The 13,478-nt window shown below is 40.8% G+C and overlaps 1 protein-coding gene across 1 annotated transcript in view; it reads left to right on the forward strand.

The window, feature by feature from the left end:
• LOC113997190 (centromere protein C-like) overlaps nt 1-13,478 on the forward strand; it is a 29,176-nt gene that overhangs the window by 2,899 nt on the left and 12,799 nt on the right. Inside the window, 7 exon segments of the mRNA XM_039385753.1 lie at nt 220-317; nt 1,388-1,478; nt 1,572-1,788; nt 2,679-2,882; nt 3,471-3,850; nt 4,514-5,238; nt 5,344-5,365. Of these exon segments, the coding sequence (XP_039241687.1) occupies nt 220-317; nt 1,388-1,478; nt 1,572-1,788; nt 2,679-2,882; nt 3,471-3,850; nt 4,514-5,238; nt 5,344-5,365 (1,737 nt within the window).

Genomic DNA, 13,478 nt, shown 5'->3' on the forward strand with positions numbered 1-13,478 from the left:
TAAAATGGATAAAAATAAAGTTTTTTTGGGTCTTGAAAAGCACCCCCCTCCCAGCTGCTTAAAACTGTGTCTTAGCTGTCTTATAAAGGTAATCTTTCCTGAGTAGCTGATTCCTTTCTTGTTTGGATTTATGTGACCTTAATAGCTGTAGCAACTTGTTAAAATAAATGAGACCTGGACAATTCCAAGATCCCCATACTTACAGTGTTTTCTTCATAGGTTGCAGCAGTGATCTGACAATAAACTCTCCAAATACAACCCTTTGCTCAGCTCCTGTTGTCAAAAATAGGAAGAGGACTTCAATGCAGAGCCAAAGCGTAAGTTAGTTATGGCAATGTCACAGTATAGCTTTGGGTACAGTTTCACTGGGGTCCAAATTTAGTTCTGTAGGATTTAGTTCTGTATGAGCATTGAAGAAGCTCCATATGCCACTTGTAACAGTATATAGGCTACAATTTAACCATCTGTAATAGTTGTTGATAATGGTTTTTTTTCTTAGTTTGTTGTACTCTAACAGTAAATATTCTGTAATTAGATTTGTTTAATAGCTTATTTTCCAGGTTTTTTTCTAGTGAAAGCTTTTTCAGCTTTTTGTCCAGGACACTTAAATTTTTTATGGTCTCAGGTTGGAGCACGCTGCCTTATTACTGCTGGTGGGTATGGCTGTCTTGGACTCCGTTGGAGTTGGTTTTGGCCACTTTGCTAGATATATGGACACAGTTCTTAGCTAAATGGTGAACAGTAGAGTTGAAAGGTGATGCTTGTACAAAAGCTCGTTAACTCCTGATAGCTATCTGTACAATAACTTTATATATATGTATCTTTCTTGAAGAGTGGAAACAAGTTGAAGGCCTTGTTAGTGTGCTGGGAAAATGATGCCAATAATCTAGTTTGTATATTTAATTTTAATGTTTTGATTCTATTTTTTTTAAATAGGATATTCCGTTAATGGCAGGGTTGAGAACAGGCATCCTTTATAGTGGTGTTTGTTTACTTTAGTTTGATGTTAGAATAGCATATAATGTCAAATAATTTCTTGCAAAACCTCAGCCTGTCTTAAGAAAGGTGAATTAAATTGTTTAAAATAATTCATTCTAATGAAAAGAATAGCTTGCCTGGAGACTAGCAGGATGCCTGTTTAAAGCTGCATATAGACTTTTGCTGAACACAGTTTTCCCTGTTATTTGAAATTTATAGTTACTTCTAGAAAGTCTTACTTGATAGAAAGTTGAAGTGTTTAGTTAAAATTGAACTGTGATTCACATCACAGTGTGATTTAAGGGAAGGAAAGTATATCGTGTTCTGTAGAAATTTGTATTCCTATCAAAATACTGTTGCTTTATCAACTGTTTTACTTTGTCTCATTATTCGTTACCAACTATGACAGCCAAAGGCAGGATCAACCAACTCTGTGAAAAGAGCCTGTTATTCTCCAGAATCCTCATCTACATCACTGCTAAAACCAGTCAGCAGCAGAGGTTGGTCCCACTAGTACTGAGCTAAGGGTTTCTCGGGGGGTTTTTTGTAAGGTTTTGAGTAGAGGAATTAAACCTGTTCTATATATATGGCAGGACAGTCATGTAAATCACCCTTGAAGCCTGCAATACATGATTATGTAGATGTTACTAAAAAAACAGAGTCTCCTGTGTCTGAAAGCAAAAAAACTACATTAGAAGATGTTGAAGCGCTGTGCCGAAGTCCTGCCGTGTTTTTGGACCCTGAGGATGATCACGGGTCTGTTGGATCACCTTTTCCTTTGGAGAAAGGGAAAAGTTCTCCGGTAGTTAAGTAAGTAGAGCTGAACATGGCTGTGGTTTTACATCCCCTGTGTGCCCTCCACCTTAGGGTAAATCAACACAGTGGTTTCCATCGTTTATAAGTTTAGATTGTGAACTCATAAAAAATAATTCCAAGCTTTTTAGAAAATTTCCATATCTGTTTTTAGGAAGGACAGAATTATTTTTTATTAAATATTCTGGTGATAAGTGCAGCACCCAAGTGTAGGAAGCCTGTCAGAATAGACTTGAACTCTTTGCAGAAAAGTTCACCAAATTATCAGCTTCTTAAGTAGTCCAGACTTTTTCAATGAATCCTACTGACAGTATTGACCTTAGAAGTTAACAAGAATTTGTTAAAGTAGAAATGAACAGTCATCATTCTTCTCACTCTGAATAGACGAGTTTTTTATACGAAATCGAAAAACTTAAACTGGGATCTCTGTCTCCCCACAGGAAAATTTGAAGCCCAACTGCAATATTGGCCAGTGGTCCTTACCACAGTTCTGCTTTCCTGGAGGGCTGAGCCTGTAGGGTAGATCATAGAGACGGACTGACACTGATCCCATTGATTCCCATTGATGGAGTGAGATTGGGAAGACAGTGTACCTACAGTCTAGGAAACCTGACAATTTCTGAAGCACATTAGGACAAATTAGGAATTTGTCTTACTGAGCAGCCTTTACTTTGCTCAAGAGTCACCATAAGACTCTGTATTGCTTTGGACACATGCTGCTGTGCTGGGAAGTACTACAGCTAGGCCGTGTTTCAGCAAATTACCAAGGGGAAACTCATTCCTAAGTGAGACACTGTCAGCAGGAGCATCTGTTCTTCCTCACAATACTTTATTGTGCACTCACAAGATTTATAGCAATATATCTGAATGCTGTTTTTCATACATAGATTATGTCTTGATGGTTGGAATACACCTACTGCAGCAAAGAACTGTGGAGAAGTTGAAAATTTGGAAGGACCTCAGACTGGGAGAGATGAGCAGGTTGTTCTTGTGCAAGGAACAGAACCTGTTGCTACATCTTCTGTGCAGAAAGAGAAGACTTTCTCTTCAGCTCTCTTAGCAGCTGTAGCAACAGGAACACTTTGACAGAGGTTTGTTTTGAGGCTTAATATGGAACATAATTTGCTATTAAAATAACTCTGGTCTGAATATCGGAACAACATCCTTTTATCTATAAACAAAGTCTGGGAGCATGTTTTGTGATAGTCGACCATTACTTAAAAATGCCACTTGAGAAAGGGTTTGAATGGTTGTTTCAAAATTTTGTGTAGAATTTAACAGTGCTCTTGGTTTTGTCTGCCAGTAAAATGGTGTGTTGAATAATGTCTGTTGAATAGTGTTTCAGATAGACCCTGAGATGTTTTGATAGGTAGCCTAGAGGATTCAGGAAAACCTTATGTGATTTTGAAGTTTACAGTGAGCAAGCAGTCTTTTCTCAGAGCTAGTCTGGATCTGGCTGCTTACGTAGGAAATTGACTGTCCAGTGTCTGTCCAGTTGACTGTCCAGCATCAACAAGAAGAAGCAGGCCTTGTGCTCTTTTTGGAAGCTTGAAGAGCACTGAATGAATGCGTTCTGAAGAATGTTCTGTACTGTGTTTAGGTGTCCTGGAATCTTAAAGATTGTAAGTCAATTTACCCCACCGCCCAAAATGATTTGTCATTGTCACTCCTTTCTGTAGATATTCAGCCTCAATATCACCTCCATCACCTCCTCCTATGAAAGATCAGGATATGGAAATCGAAAATGAATGTGAATTTTTAATTGATGACTCAGGTGGTGCATCATTTACTTCTTGGATTTCAATACCCAGTAAGAAAAGAAAATCAAAAAAAGATGGCTCTGCAACTCCTGTTTCTAAATCTCAGCCCTCTGAACAGAAGAAGACACAGAGTAAGAAAGGCAAGAACAGGAAAGCACAGGTTGAAGCACTTACTAAACAGAAACTGAATAATCTGGATGCTGGAGCCTTTGACATCAAAAGAACGTCGAAACCGGATCCAATCTCTAACAGTGAAGGAAATGTCCTTAAATCTCAAAGTCAAAAGAGTACTCATACAGGTAAGTTCTTTAACAGCTCCTTAAATGTTTCCTTCCAGGTCATATTACTGGATTATTTTGTGGTGGTTTATTAGGAAATTATAATAAAGTAGATAGGAGACATTAATGGATTCCTTTTTGATGTTTCAGTTCCACAGTTAGATTTGGAAGTGTATGAGGCAGTGAGACAGAGTGTTTTTACTTTTCCCATCCTCTTTACCCTTCCTGTTAGGATGTTGAAAATTAATTTAGTGGTGTTGTCTTTCCTTATGAGCTGGTGTAGAAGGTAGGTACCCACATGGTAGGGTACGTAGGGTAGAAGGTAGGTAGGAAGGAGGTTAAGACACATGCTTCAAACTGAAGGGGATTGGGTTTTAGGAATTATTTGTGAAAAGGTTTGTAGCAGGAAACACTGAAAACTGGATAGTAAGCTAAATGTGACATTTCTGCTCCCTTTTTTTTCTGTTAGGAAATACTGGAAGTACACTAAAAAGGTTTTTTTATACACTCTAGTTTAGAGAAGGCCTTCTTTTAGCCTTCGGGAACAAACCTGGTTTTGTGATACCTTTTGTTTGTATGTTTTCCCATTTTGAATTTTTGGTTTATTTTTAGGCATTCAGATGTCAACATGTATCTGTTTAATGTAAAAAGATATTGATGTCCAAATGTTTTGTGTATTGATAGGAAAGACTAAAAAGGACGCACTTAGGCAAGACTCTCCAAACCAGAAAAAGAACACATCCTGGAAACCAGAAGCTGAAGAACTGATATTGTCATGATCTGGATTGGAAACAGAAACATCTGATGCAGAAAAATGTAAAACAAGGGTGCTGCCAAGTGAAGATTTGCCTATGCCCTCATCTGGGCATCAACAAGAGCAGACTGTGTCTTCAAAAAAGTCTCTCAAGTCTTCCAAGAATCTGCAGTCAGCTTCAAAAGCTTCTCAGCATTTAGATAAGAGGAAACAAACTGCTAAGCAGAAACTTCCTAAGGTTAAAGTAGCTAAGAAAGTGGCATTAATTTCAAGGAAGGAGCTTAAAAAATCTGTCCAGAAAAGCAGTAGTAAAAAACCTCAGTTGCAAAGAGAGAAGAGTTCTGACAGTGAACCTAGTGAAGAAGAGCATGAAAGAGAGCCTGTAGATTTGAAAGATGTGTGTACCACACCCTTGCGTCAGAAATTAGAGACTCCCGTTGTTGCCCGTAACCAAAAGAAACACAAACCAACAGAGTGCCGGTTTATGCAGTGCTTTATTCGGGGCCCCGGGAACCTGAGGACTAGCGTCCAAAGTCAGGATTCCGAAGACCCTCATTTTCAGTTCAGCTTTTATACTCAAACAAGTTTACGTGCAGTTTCCACGGCAAAACAGTTACAGTTTCCACAGCAAACCAGGTGCAGTTACAAACAAGCTCATGCTCCATACTGATAACAATTAATAATCATCTACTCTAATCATAAATCTGCTTAAGTTGTCTTACCCCTAGAAACTGTTTAACAGACCCTTACTTCATCTTAGGTAACAAATTACTATATCCTAGGTAACAAATCATTATATACATGCTTGACTAGATCCTTTGATTATGGTTTCCACTTTTTTCAGCACACAAACAAGGTTGCTAACTTACTTCTTTGGAGTGTTGCTTTTCTAGGCCTACTCTCCTACTAAGCCTTAGCCATTCTACTACTAAAATTTAAATTGCTTTGCAACATGTCCCCCCTTTTGAGCATTCTTCAGGCTTTGCTTGCAAGGATGCTCAAATACAGCAATCTTCAGGTTGCAGTTTCCTGACAGGCAGGAGGTGGTCCATCTTGCGATGAGATTACTTCTTTTCTTGTTATAGCTTTTCATGATGCGTCTCGTATGTTGACTTTCTTTTACAATCATTCCTAAAAGACACTTGTAAACAATTATAGCTATCACAATAATCACTACAATCAATATTCCATACTGGATAACAGAAGATATCCATCCTGACACATGAAGACCTAGGGAGCTGAATAATTGTCCTATCCAATTGTGTTCTGCTTCTTTTTGCAGTTCATGAACATTCTCGTCAATTTGTTCTAATTGACTAATATCTTTTTCTACTTCCTGAGTGACATTTGGGATGTGCACACAACAATACTCGTTCTTAGCATGCAGGTAGCCGCAAACTCCATGTTCCTTAAGTAATATTAGGTCTAATGCCATGCGGTTTTGTATGGTCATTCTAGAGGTGGCTTGTAATTGTAAATTTAGATCTTTAAATCCCTTCTTGGTGACTGCTGCTAACCTTTCAGTTTGTCCCATTAATTTAAACAACATTTCTCTGTTCCGGTATGTTGAGATTGGTGCAAACAGAGGCTCTAATGCCCATCCAAATTTAACTCCTGCTGATGGTTCATGCCAATCTCCCAACCCCAGGTTATCAATGTCTTTACTAATTTCTCTTTTCCTTCGTGGTTTTATTTCTACTGATGTTAACTTGTCCTGCTTCCAGAATGGACAGAGAGTAGGTATCCCTAGTGTGACAGGTACAACTGGACCATCTATTGGCATGTGGGTGGTCCACTGACCATGTCCCATGACCCACACTAAATTTCCTGGGCTCTTAACTGTGGTGGTACGGCAATCAATGTTTTTCACAGATCCCTTAATCATATGGTTATATCCTCGGCATTCACATCCTAACTGCAAAAGTGTTTTGACTGGCATTAAGCCTATTTCATCGTCTGGGGTATCACATGTATATACTCGAGTACAATTCCAATTCTCTTTTGCACGTGTTTCTGTCCTCCAATTATGATTTCCTCTATTGCCTGTAGAATAAGTTTGATTCTTTTTCCCTTTCCAGTGAATACACCACTGTACTTTTCCAATATAACTAAAAGTCTCTAATAAGCTGGGTCCCCAAATTGTTTGCCATTCATCCTTGGTTGTAGAGCTAGTAATATTTTGACATACTTGTTCTTGTTTTTCTCGTTTTATTTGAGCCGGGACTTTAGAACATGGGTATATTACTGAATCTGTAACTAAACAAGATCCTTTTAATTTGTCAATGTTTTCGCTTGTTACCCATGTTCCAACTACTACCCATCGGAAAAATCCAGGTACTTGTTCACATTGTTTCTTAGTCATTTCGTTTTTGAGTAGACATGCATCTATCATTTCATTCCATGTTTTGGTCACAAATCTGCAATTCCACGTAGTATTCTTAAATACTTTAGGAATTTCTGGTACTGGAATTATTCCCCATGGGATTGGGTCTCTTGCAGCATGAGGCATAGGGAGACATGCAGTGATTTTTGTGACATTCTGTACTTTCCCAAAATCACGAATTAGGCCTACAACTAGGTTTTTTGTTCTACTTCTCTATCTGGAATCTGCAGGTTACTTACTTGTCGGGTTATTCTTTCAGCCCTTATGTAGACGGCAGTAATTCCAGTATCCCACCAGTCATCTTTACTTATCCAGCAAGTATATTGGCCCTCATCTTCTCCTCTTTGTATTTCTTTGATTTTCAAAACTATTGCGTCTGCTCTCTTTCCAATCTGATGTCTCTTCCCAACTTTCAAGTTCTGTCCCTTAAACCGCCACCCATATTCAGAATACTGTCCTTCTGGAATTTTGCAACTTAGAATCAGATCTCTTCCTTCCTGAGCTGGGTAAACACTGTGTTCTGGTCTGAGTCTTACTCCTTGATGTGGTACGGCTACTACTGTTCTTATCCCATAATCTTTTTCTTCTCCACATGAGACCACACAAAGAAATGTACCTTCTGTCTTTCCTACTTTGGGATTAGAAATATTCAACCACCCTTTACCTCCCTTACTATTTGACCACCAGCTAACTCCTTGACTTTGCGATTCCCAAGATTGATTTGCCAGATTCAGTTTCCACCACTTTACTTTAATTGATTTTTGACAATCATCAAATTGGAAGGTACAATTGATTTTTAAAGGAGGACCATCCCACATGTCTGATTGTTTCCTGGTGGGTATAACTCGCACTGTGGTCACCGTTTTCTGAGTCGTGTTTACTGTCCATATTTCTATATGTCCATAATCAAAACTTTCCCAAATCCAAACTGCACACATATATGTCCCTTCCATGGCTTTAGACACTTTGGGTACCTGCAGAACGGTGTAACCTTTTTGTTGTGTAGCATCCCAAACTGTTGTCACTCCTTCTGTCATGGTTTGATCTTGATCTCTCCATCTCCACTTGACGTTAACATCCCTTAATTCAGCTCCCTGGTCATCAGAAAACAAACAGGTTAAATTCACATCAGTATGCTCTGGTACAAGTAAATAAGGATCCGGGGTCTCAATTCTCACGGTGGTTTCTGCTAAACTTATCAACCCCAGGAACACTATGATCCTCAATGGTTGGCTCGAAATACCATCCTTGTGGGTGAGAGAGGTTCTACCGACCACGAGACTGGAACCTTCTTGACCCGAGTATAATGGATCCAGCTGTCGACTCCTTCGACCTTTACTGCCGTGTAGGTCGTCATTATCACCTGGCGAGGACCGTCCCATATTTCTTTCAGCGGCTCCACCGACCAGTTTCTCACGTAGACATGATCTCCCGGAGAAATGTCGTGCACTGGATTCTCCAGGGGCAAAGGTCGATTCCACTGCAACGCTCCTCTGAGGGCTGTGAGAGTCTTATTTAAAGATAACACATAATTAAACACTGCTTGATCACCTACTATATGAGGATCCCCTTGGTAGGTAGCTGCATGATAAGGTTTGCCATATAATATTTCATATGGACTTACTCCTATCCTCTCTCTTGGTTTGATCCTAATTCTCAACAGGGCAATGGATACTGCTTGGGGCCACGGAATCTTTGCCTCCTGACAGATTTTCTTCAATTGACCTTTCAATGTCTGATTCATCCTTTCAACTTGTCCACTAGACTGTGGTCTCCATGGTGTATGGAGATTCCATGTTATCCCTAATACAACCGACACATCTTGTACTATCTCTGCTGTAAAGTGCGGTCCTCGATCAGAGGACAGCCCTAGGGGAACTCCAAATCTTGGGATGATTTCTCTCAAGAGAGTTTTTACCACTTCCTTTGCTTGATTAGTCCTACAGGGAAAAGCCTCAGGCCATCTGGAAAAGGTGCAGACATATACTAACAAATACTTATAGGATTGGGCCTTAGGCAACTCAGAAAATTCTACTTGCCAATAATCTCCCGGTAACTGACCTATCTGTAATTTTCCCATTTGCACCTGCTTCCTGACTACTGGGTTATTCTTTATGCACATAGGACACATTGCATTTACCCTTTTTGCCAGTGTTAACATCTGGTTTGAGAGAACTTCATTTTTCAAAAATTTTACCAATGCTTCTGCACCCCAGTGGCACTTATTGTGTTCTGTTTCAAGCACTGCTTTCATTATTCTGACAGGTAGAATCACTTGTCCTGTGGGGGAAATATACCACCCTTTAACATTTTTCCTTGTATTTGTCATTTGAGCTAATTTCTCATCTTCCTGTGAATAATGTGGTTTTTCTTCCATATATGGTATTGCTGGATTATTTCGAACAGGCAAAAAAACCATCTGAGTCCATACTTCTCTTGCGGCCTGCTTAGCCGCTTGGTCAGCCTGTCGATTACCTTGAAATTCTCGTCCGGGATCTCTCTGATGTCCTTTAACATGCATTATTGCCACTGCTGAGGGCTTGTGTATTGCCTCTAGCAATTGTAAAATTTCTTCCCGATGTTTAATCGTTGTCCCTTGAGAAGTAAGAAGTCCTCTCTCTTTCCAGAGTGCTCCGTGAACATGAACTACCCCAAAAGCATATTTGGAGTCAGTCCATATATTAACTCTCTTTCCTTGGCTTAATATCAAAGCTCTCACCAATGCCCATATTTCGGCCTTTTGTGCAGACGTACCTGGGGGTAGTGCATTTGCTTCTATCACTTCTTGTTCAGTGACCACTGCATACCCAGCATACCTGGTGCCGTTCTCCACAAAGCTAGATCCGTCAGTGAACAATTCCCAGTCAGGATCTGTCAATGGCTCGTCCTTCAAGTCTCTTCTGCTCGCGTAGACTTGTTCAATGGTCTCTACACAGTCATGCTCCAGGATACCTTCTTCCTGTGTAGACCTAAGGAATTCTGCTGGGTTGAGATGGTTAGTGATTTTCAGTTCAACATCATCTTGTTCTCTCAACAAAGCTTGATACTCTAACATACGGCTAGATGAGAGCCAATGCCCCCCTTTTTGTTCCAAAACTGCTATGACCATGTGGGGTACGTACACTACCATGTGTTTTCCCAGAGTCAATTTTCGTGCTTCTTGTATTAAAGTAACCGTCGCTGCCACAGCTCTGAGACACCCTGGCCATCCCCCACTTACTGCGTCTAGCCGTTTGGAGAAATATCCAACCGGTCTTTTCCAGGATCCTAGACGCTGAGTGAGGACTCCTAAAGCCATTCGTTGTCTCTCGCAGACATAGAGCTGAAACTCCTTGGTTGGGTCCGGCAGTCCCAGGGCAGGTGCTTCCTGGAGGGCTCTTTTCAATTCCTGGAACGCTTTCTCTTGCTTCGTCCCCCAGGTCAGCTTGGGCTCCTTTACTGCTTCATATAAAGGTCTGGCAATTAGTCCAAAGTTGGGAATCCACAGTCTGCACCATCCGACCATTCCTAAAAAAAGATCTCAGTTCCTGATTATTTCGAGGCACAGGGATAGCACATATTGCTTGAACCCTATTTGTTCCTAAGCGCCGGGTTCCTTGGGAGATTTCACATCCCAGATAAATAACTTTCTGTTTTACTAGTTGTGCTTTTTCTTTTGAGACTCGATAGCCTGCTTGCCCCAGCATGTTTAACAGTTCAATGGTTAATTGACGGCAGAGTCCCTGCTCTGTATTTCTCAAAAAGATGTCATCAACATATTGAAGTATTATATATGAAAAAAAGAGATTCTTTTACCTGAGTAGTCTTCCATTCTTCAAGTTCCTTTGCTAACTGATTACCAAATATCGTGGGTGAGCATTTGAATCCTTGTGGTAATCGAGTCCAAGTAAGCTGTCACTTCCGTCCAGTCTCTGGGTTCTCCCATTCAAAGGCAAAGATTTTCCAACTTTCCCGTGCCAGTGGTATGCAGAAGAAGGCATCCTTTAGATCAATCACTGTAAACCACTGAAATCTCTCAGAAACAGATGTTAACAAGGTGTAAGGGTTAGCTACAACCGGGTGGATATCTTTTGTGATGAGGTTTACTGCTCTAAAGTCTTGCACTAACCTATACTTACCATTTTGCTTTTTATCGGAAAAATGGGAGTATTAAACTCTGACTCACATTCTTTTAATATCCCTAAAATTAAAAACTATGTGATCATAGGAGCTATTCCTTTCCTGGCTTCTAAACTAATTAGGTATTGTCACACTCTAAAGGGTTGTGCTCCTTCTTTCTCTTAAAGAAAACAAGTAAATATCTTCACTGGCTTCTAACTATATATCGACATAAAAACTCTCCTCTGGGCAAAAGGGTTTTTATTGCTAACATACCAAGTTAAAAGTTCACAGACCCAATTCTTAAAAGTACCATATATGGGCCAGTAAGTATTATTTCCTATTCTTCTACCTCCCCACACTTCAATACAATACTTAATCATTTTCTCCTTTGATCTTCTATAAGTGCTGGAATAACAACTCCGGTTCTCTAAGAGGTTCCTCAAGGGACTTTCAGGGGGAATCTTCAGCGTCCTAGCCTCAAAGTCACCTTTTACTAATCTTCTTATCAGAGGGCTATTTGTAATCTCTCTCTGAGGTTCCTCTTTTTACTACTTTTAACTTCATTCAGAGGTTCCTCTTTTAACTTCTCTAAAAAGGCTGAAAGAGATTCTCCCCTATCCCGTCCCACCGAGTACAGCCCTGACCAGTCCAGCGTCCCTGGTATCTCACTTTGCACTCCCTCCACCAACAATTCTCGGTAAATTCTCAACTTTCTACAATCTCCAGACACATTTGGATCCCACCCGGGATCCTCCCGCGGCATAAAATCATCCACTGTTCCCCCCGCCGCCTGGGACAGAGTTCGCATTCTTTCTTTCGCTCTTTCCACCATCACTCTTAATACCATTTCTTTTTCTGTTGAATCCAGAATTGTATCTAACAATACCTGTAAATCATTCCAGTCCGGATTTTGAGTTTTTCTAACCATTTTTATAATACAAGTCACCTGCTCCGGATTTTCTCTGTATGACCCAGCTGACTGTTTCCAAATTAATATATCATTAGGTAAAAAAAGAAACTTTCATCATGACTTTTCCCCCGTCCACTCCAACTGCTTCCCGCGAAGGGGCCATTAATCTCGGAGGTGAAAGCGAAACTTCCCTCAACTCTCCCCCTCCCCGTCTTTCTCTACTCCTCCCTCGTTCTCTTCGTGCTCTCCGCGTTTGTTCAGCTATCAAAATCACATTCTCCCTTTTCTCTTTTCTTCCTCATCCGAGGACGATTCTAGCGGGGGCATGGTGGGTGATTGTACCCTCACACGTGAAGGGAGACTATCTCTCGGGGGCGCACTTGGAGTTATGCTGGGGGAGACTAACAAAGACACATCCTCCTCTGGTTCTGAAAACCATATTTTCCGTTCTTGACATCCTATGCATTTATCATCTAATTCTTTCAAAATCAACATACCACATTCTTTTTGCCATTCAGTCTTACGTTTTAAATAATAAAACAAGTCTAGATACGGTATTTCATCCCATATTTCATTCTCCCGTAAATATTGCATCAAGGGGGTTATAATTTCCAGAGTCAATGAACCATTCCTAGGCCACTGCATTCCTTCTGTCTCATATTGAGGCCATACATTATTACAATAATCAATCAATTGTTTCTTGTTTAACTCTTGTCCAAAATTTCCCTCCTTCCAATGTTTTAACAAGCAACCAAGCGGAGAATCACTAGGGATATCATTTTCTGCACAAGATAGTGCCTTAAAGGTTTTAAACGGCATCATACTGACTCACACACACACACACACACACCACAGTCTGAATTCAAAATCAAATTCACAATAGCACAACAATATAAACCAATACGTTTTACGACCAGCGCAATAACACAACGATATAAACCAATTACATATTCCAAAACCAAAACCAAAACCAACTCGCCAATTCTCCCTCTGAGTGGCGAGTGCTGGTACAGCGCGGCTTTCGCTACGTCTTACGACCAGCGCCTAGGCTTCCCAACCGAGGTACCTTTAGCCCAACCCAGCGGGTAACTCACGGTCCCGTCTTATAGGCAGGCTCCCAACCAACAAACCTAAAGGAATAAAGCACCTCCGGGCTTACCTGGATGGGTTGTCCGGCAGGTGCGGGGTCGGGCACGGGTCGATGTCTCCCCAGAAATCACCTGGTTGCCGGCGTGGAGTAGATCAGCGCGTGAGCCGCCCCAGCTACCCCCGGAGTCCCCAGTCTGGGTCGCCAGAAAACTGTTGCCCGTAACCAAAAGAAACACAAACCAACAGAGTGCCGGTTTATGCGGTGCTTTATTCGGGGCCCCGGGAACCTGAGGACTAGCGTCCAAAGTCAGGATTCCGAAGACCCTCATTTTCAGTTCAGCTTTTATACTCAAACAAGTTTACGTGCAGTTTCCACGACAAAACAGTTACAGTTTCCACAGCAAACCAGGTG

This window comes from Pipra filicauda, unplaced genomic scaffold (genome assembly GCF_003945595.2).
Source record: "Pipra filicauda isolate LSUMZ 115617 unplaced genomic scaffold, ASM394559v2 scaffold431_size579624_pilon, whole genome shotgun sequence".
NCBI classification, from domain to species: Eukaryota; Metazoa; Chordata; class Aves; order Passeriformes; family Pipridae; genus Pipra; species Pipra filicauda.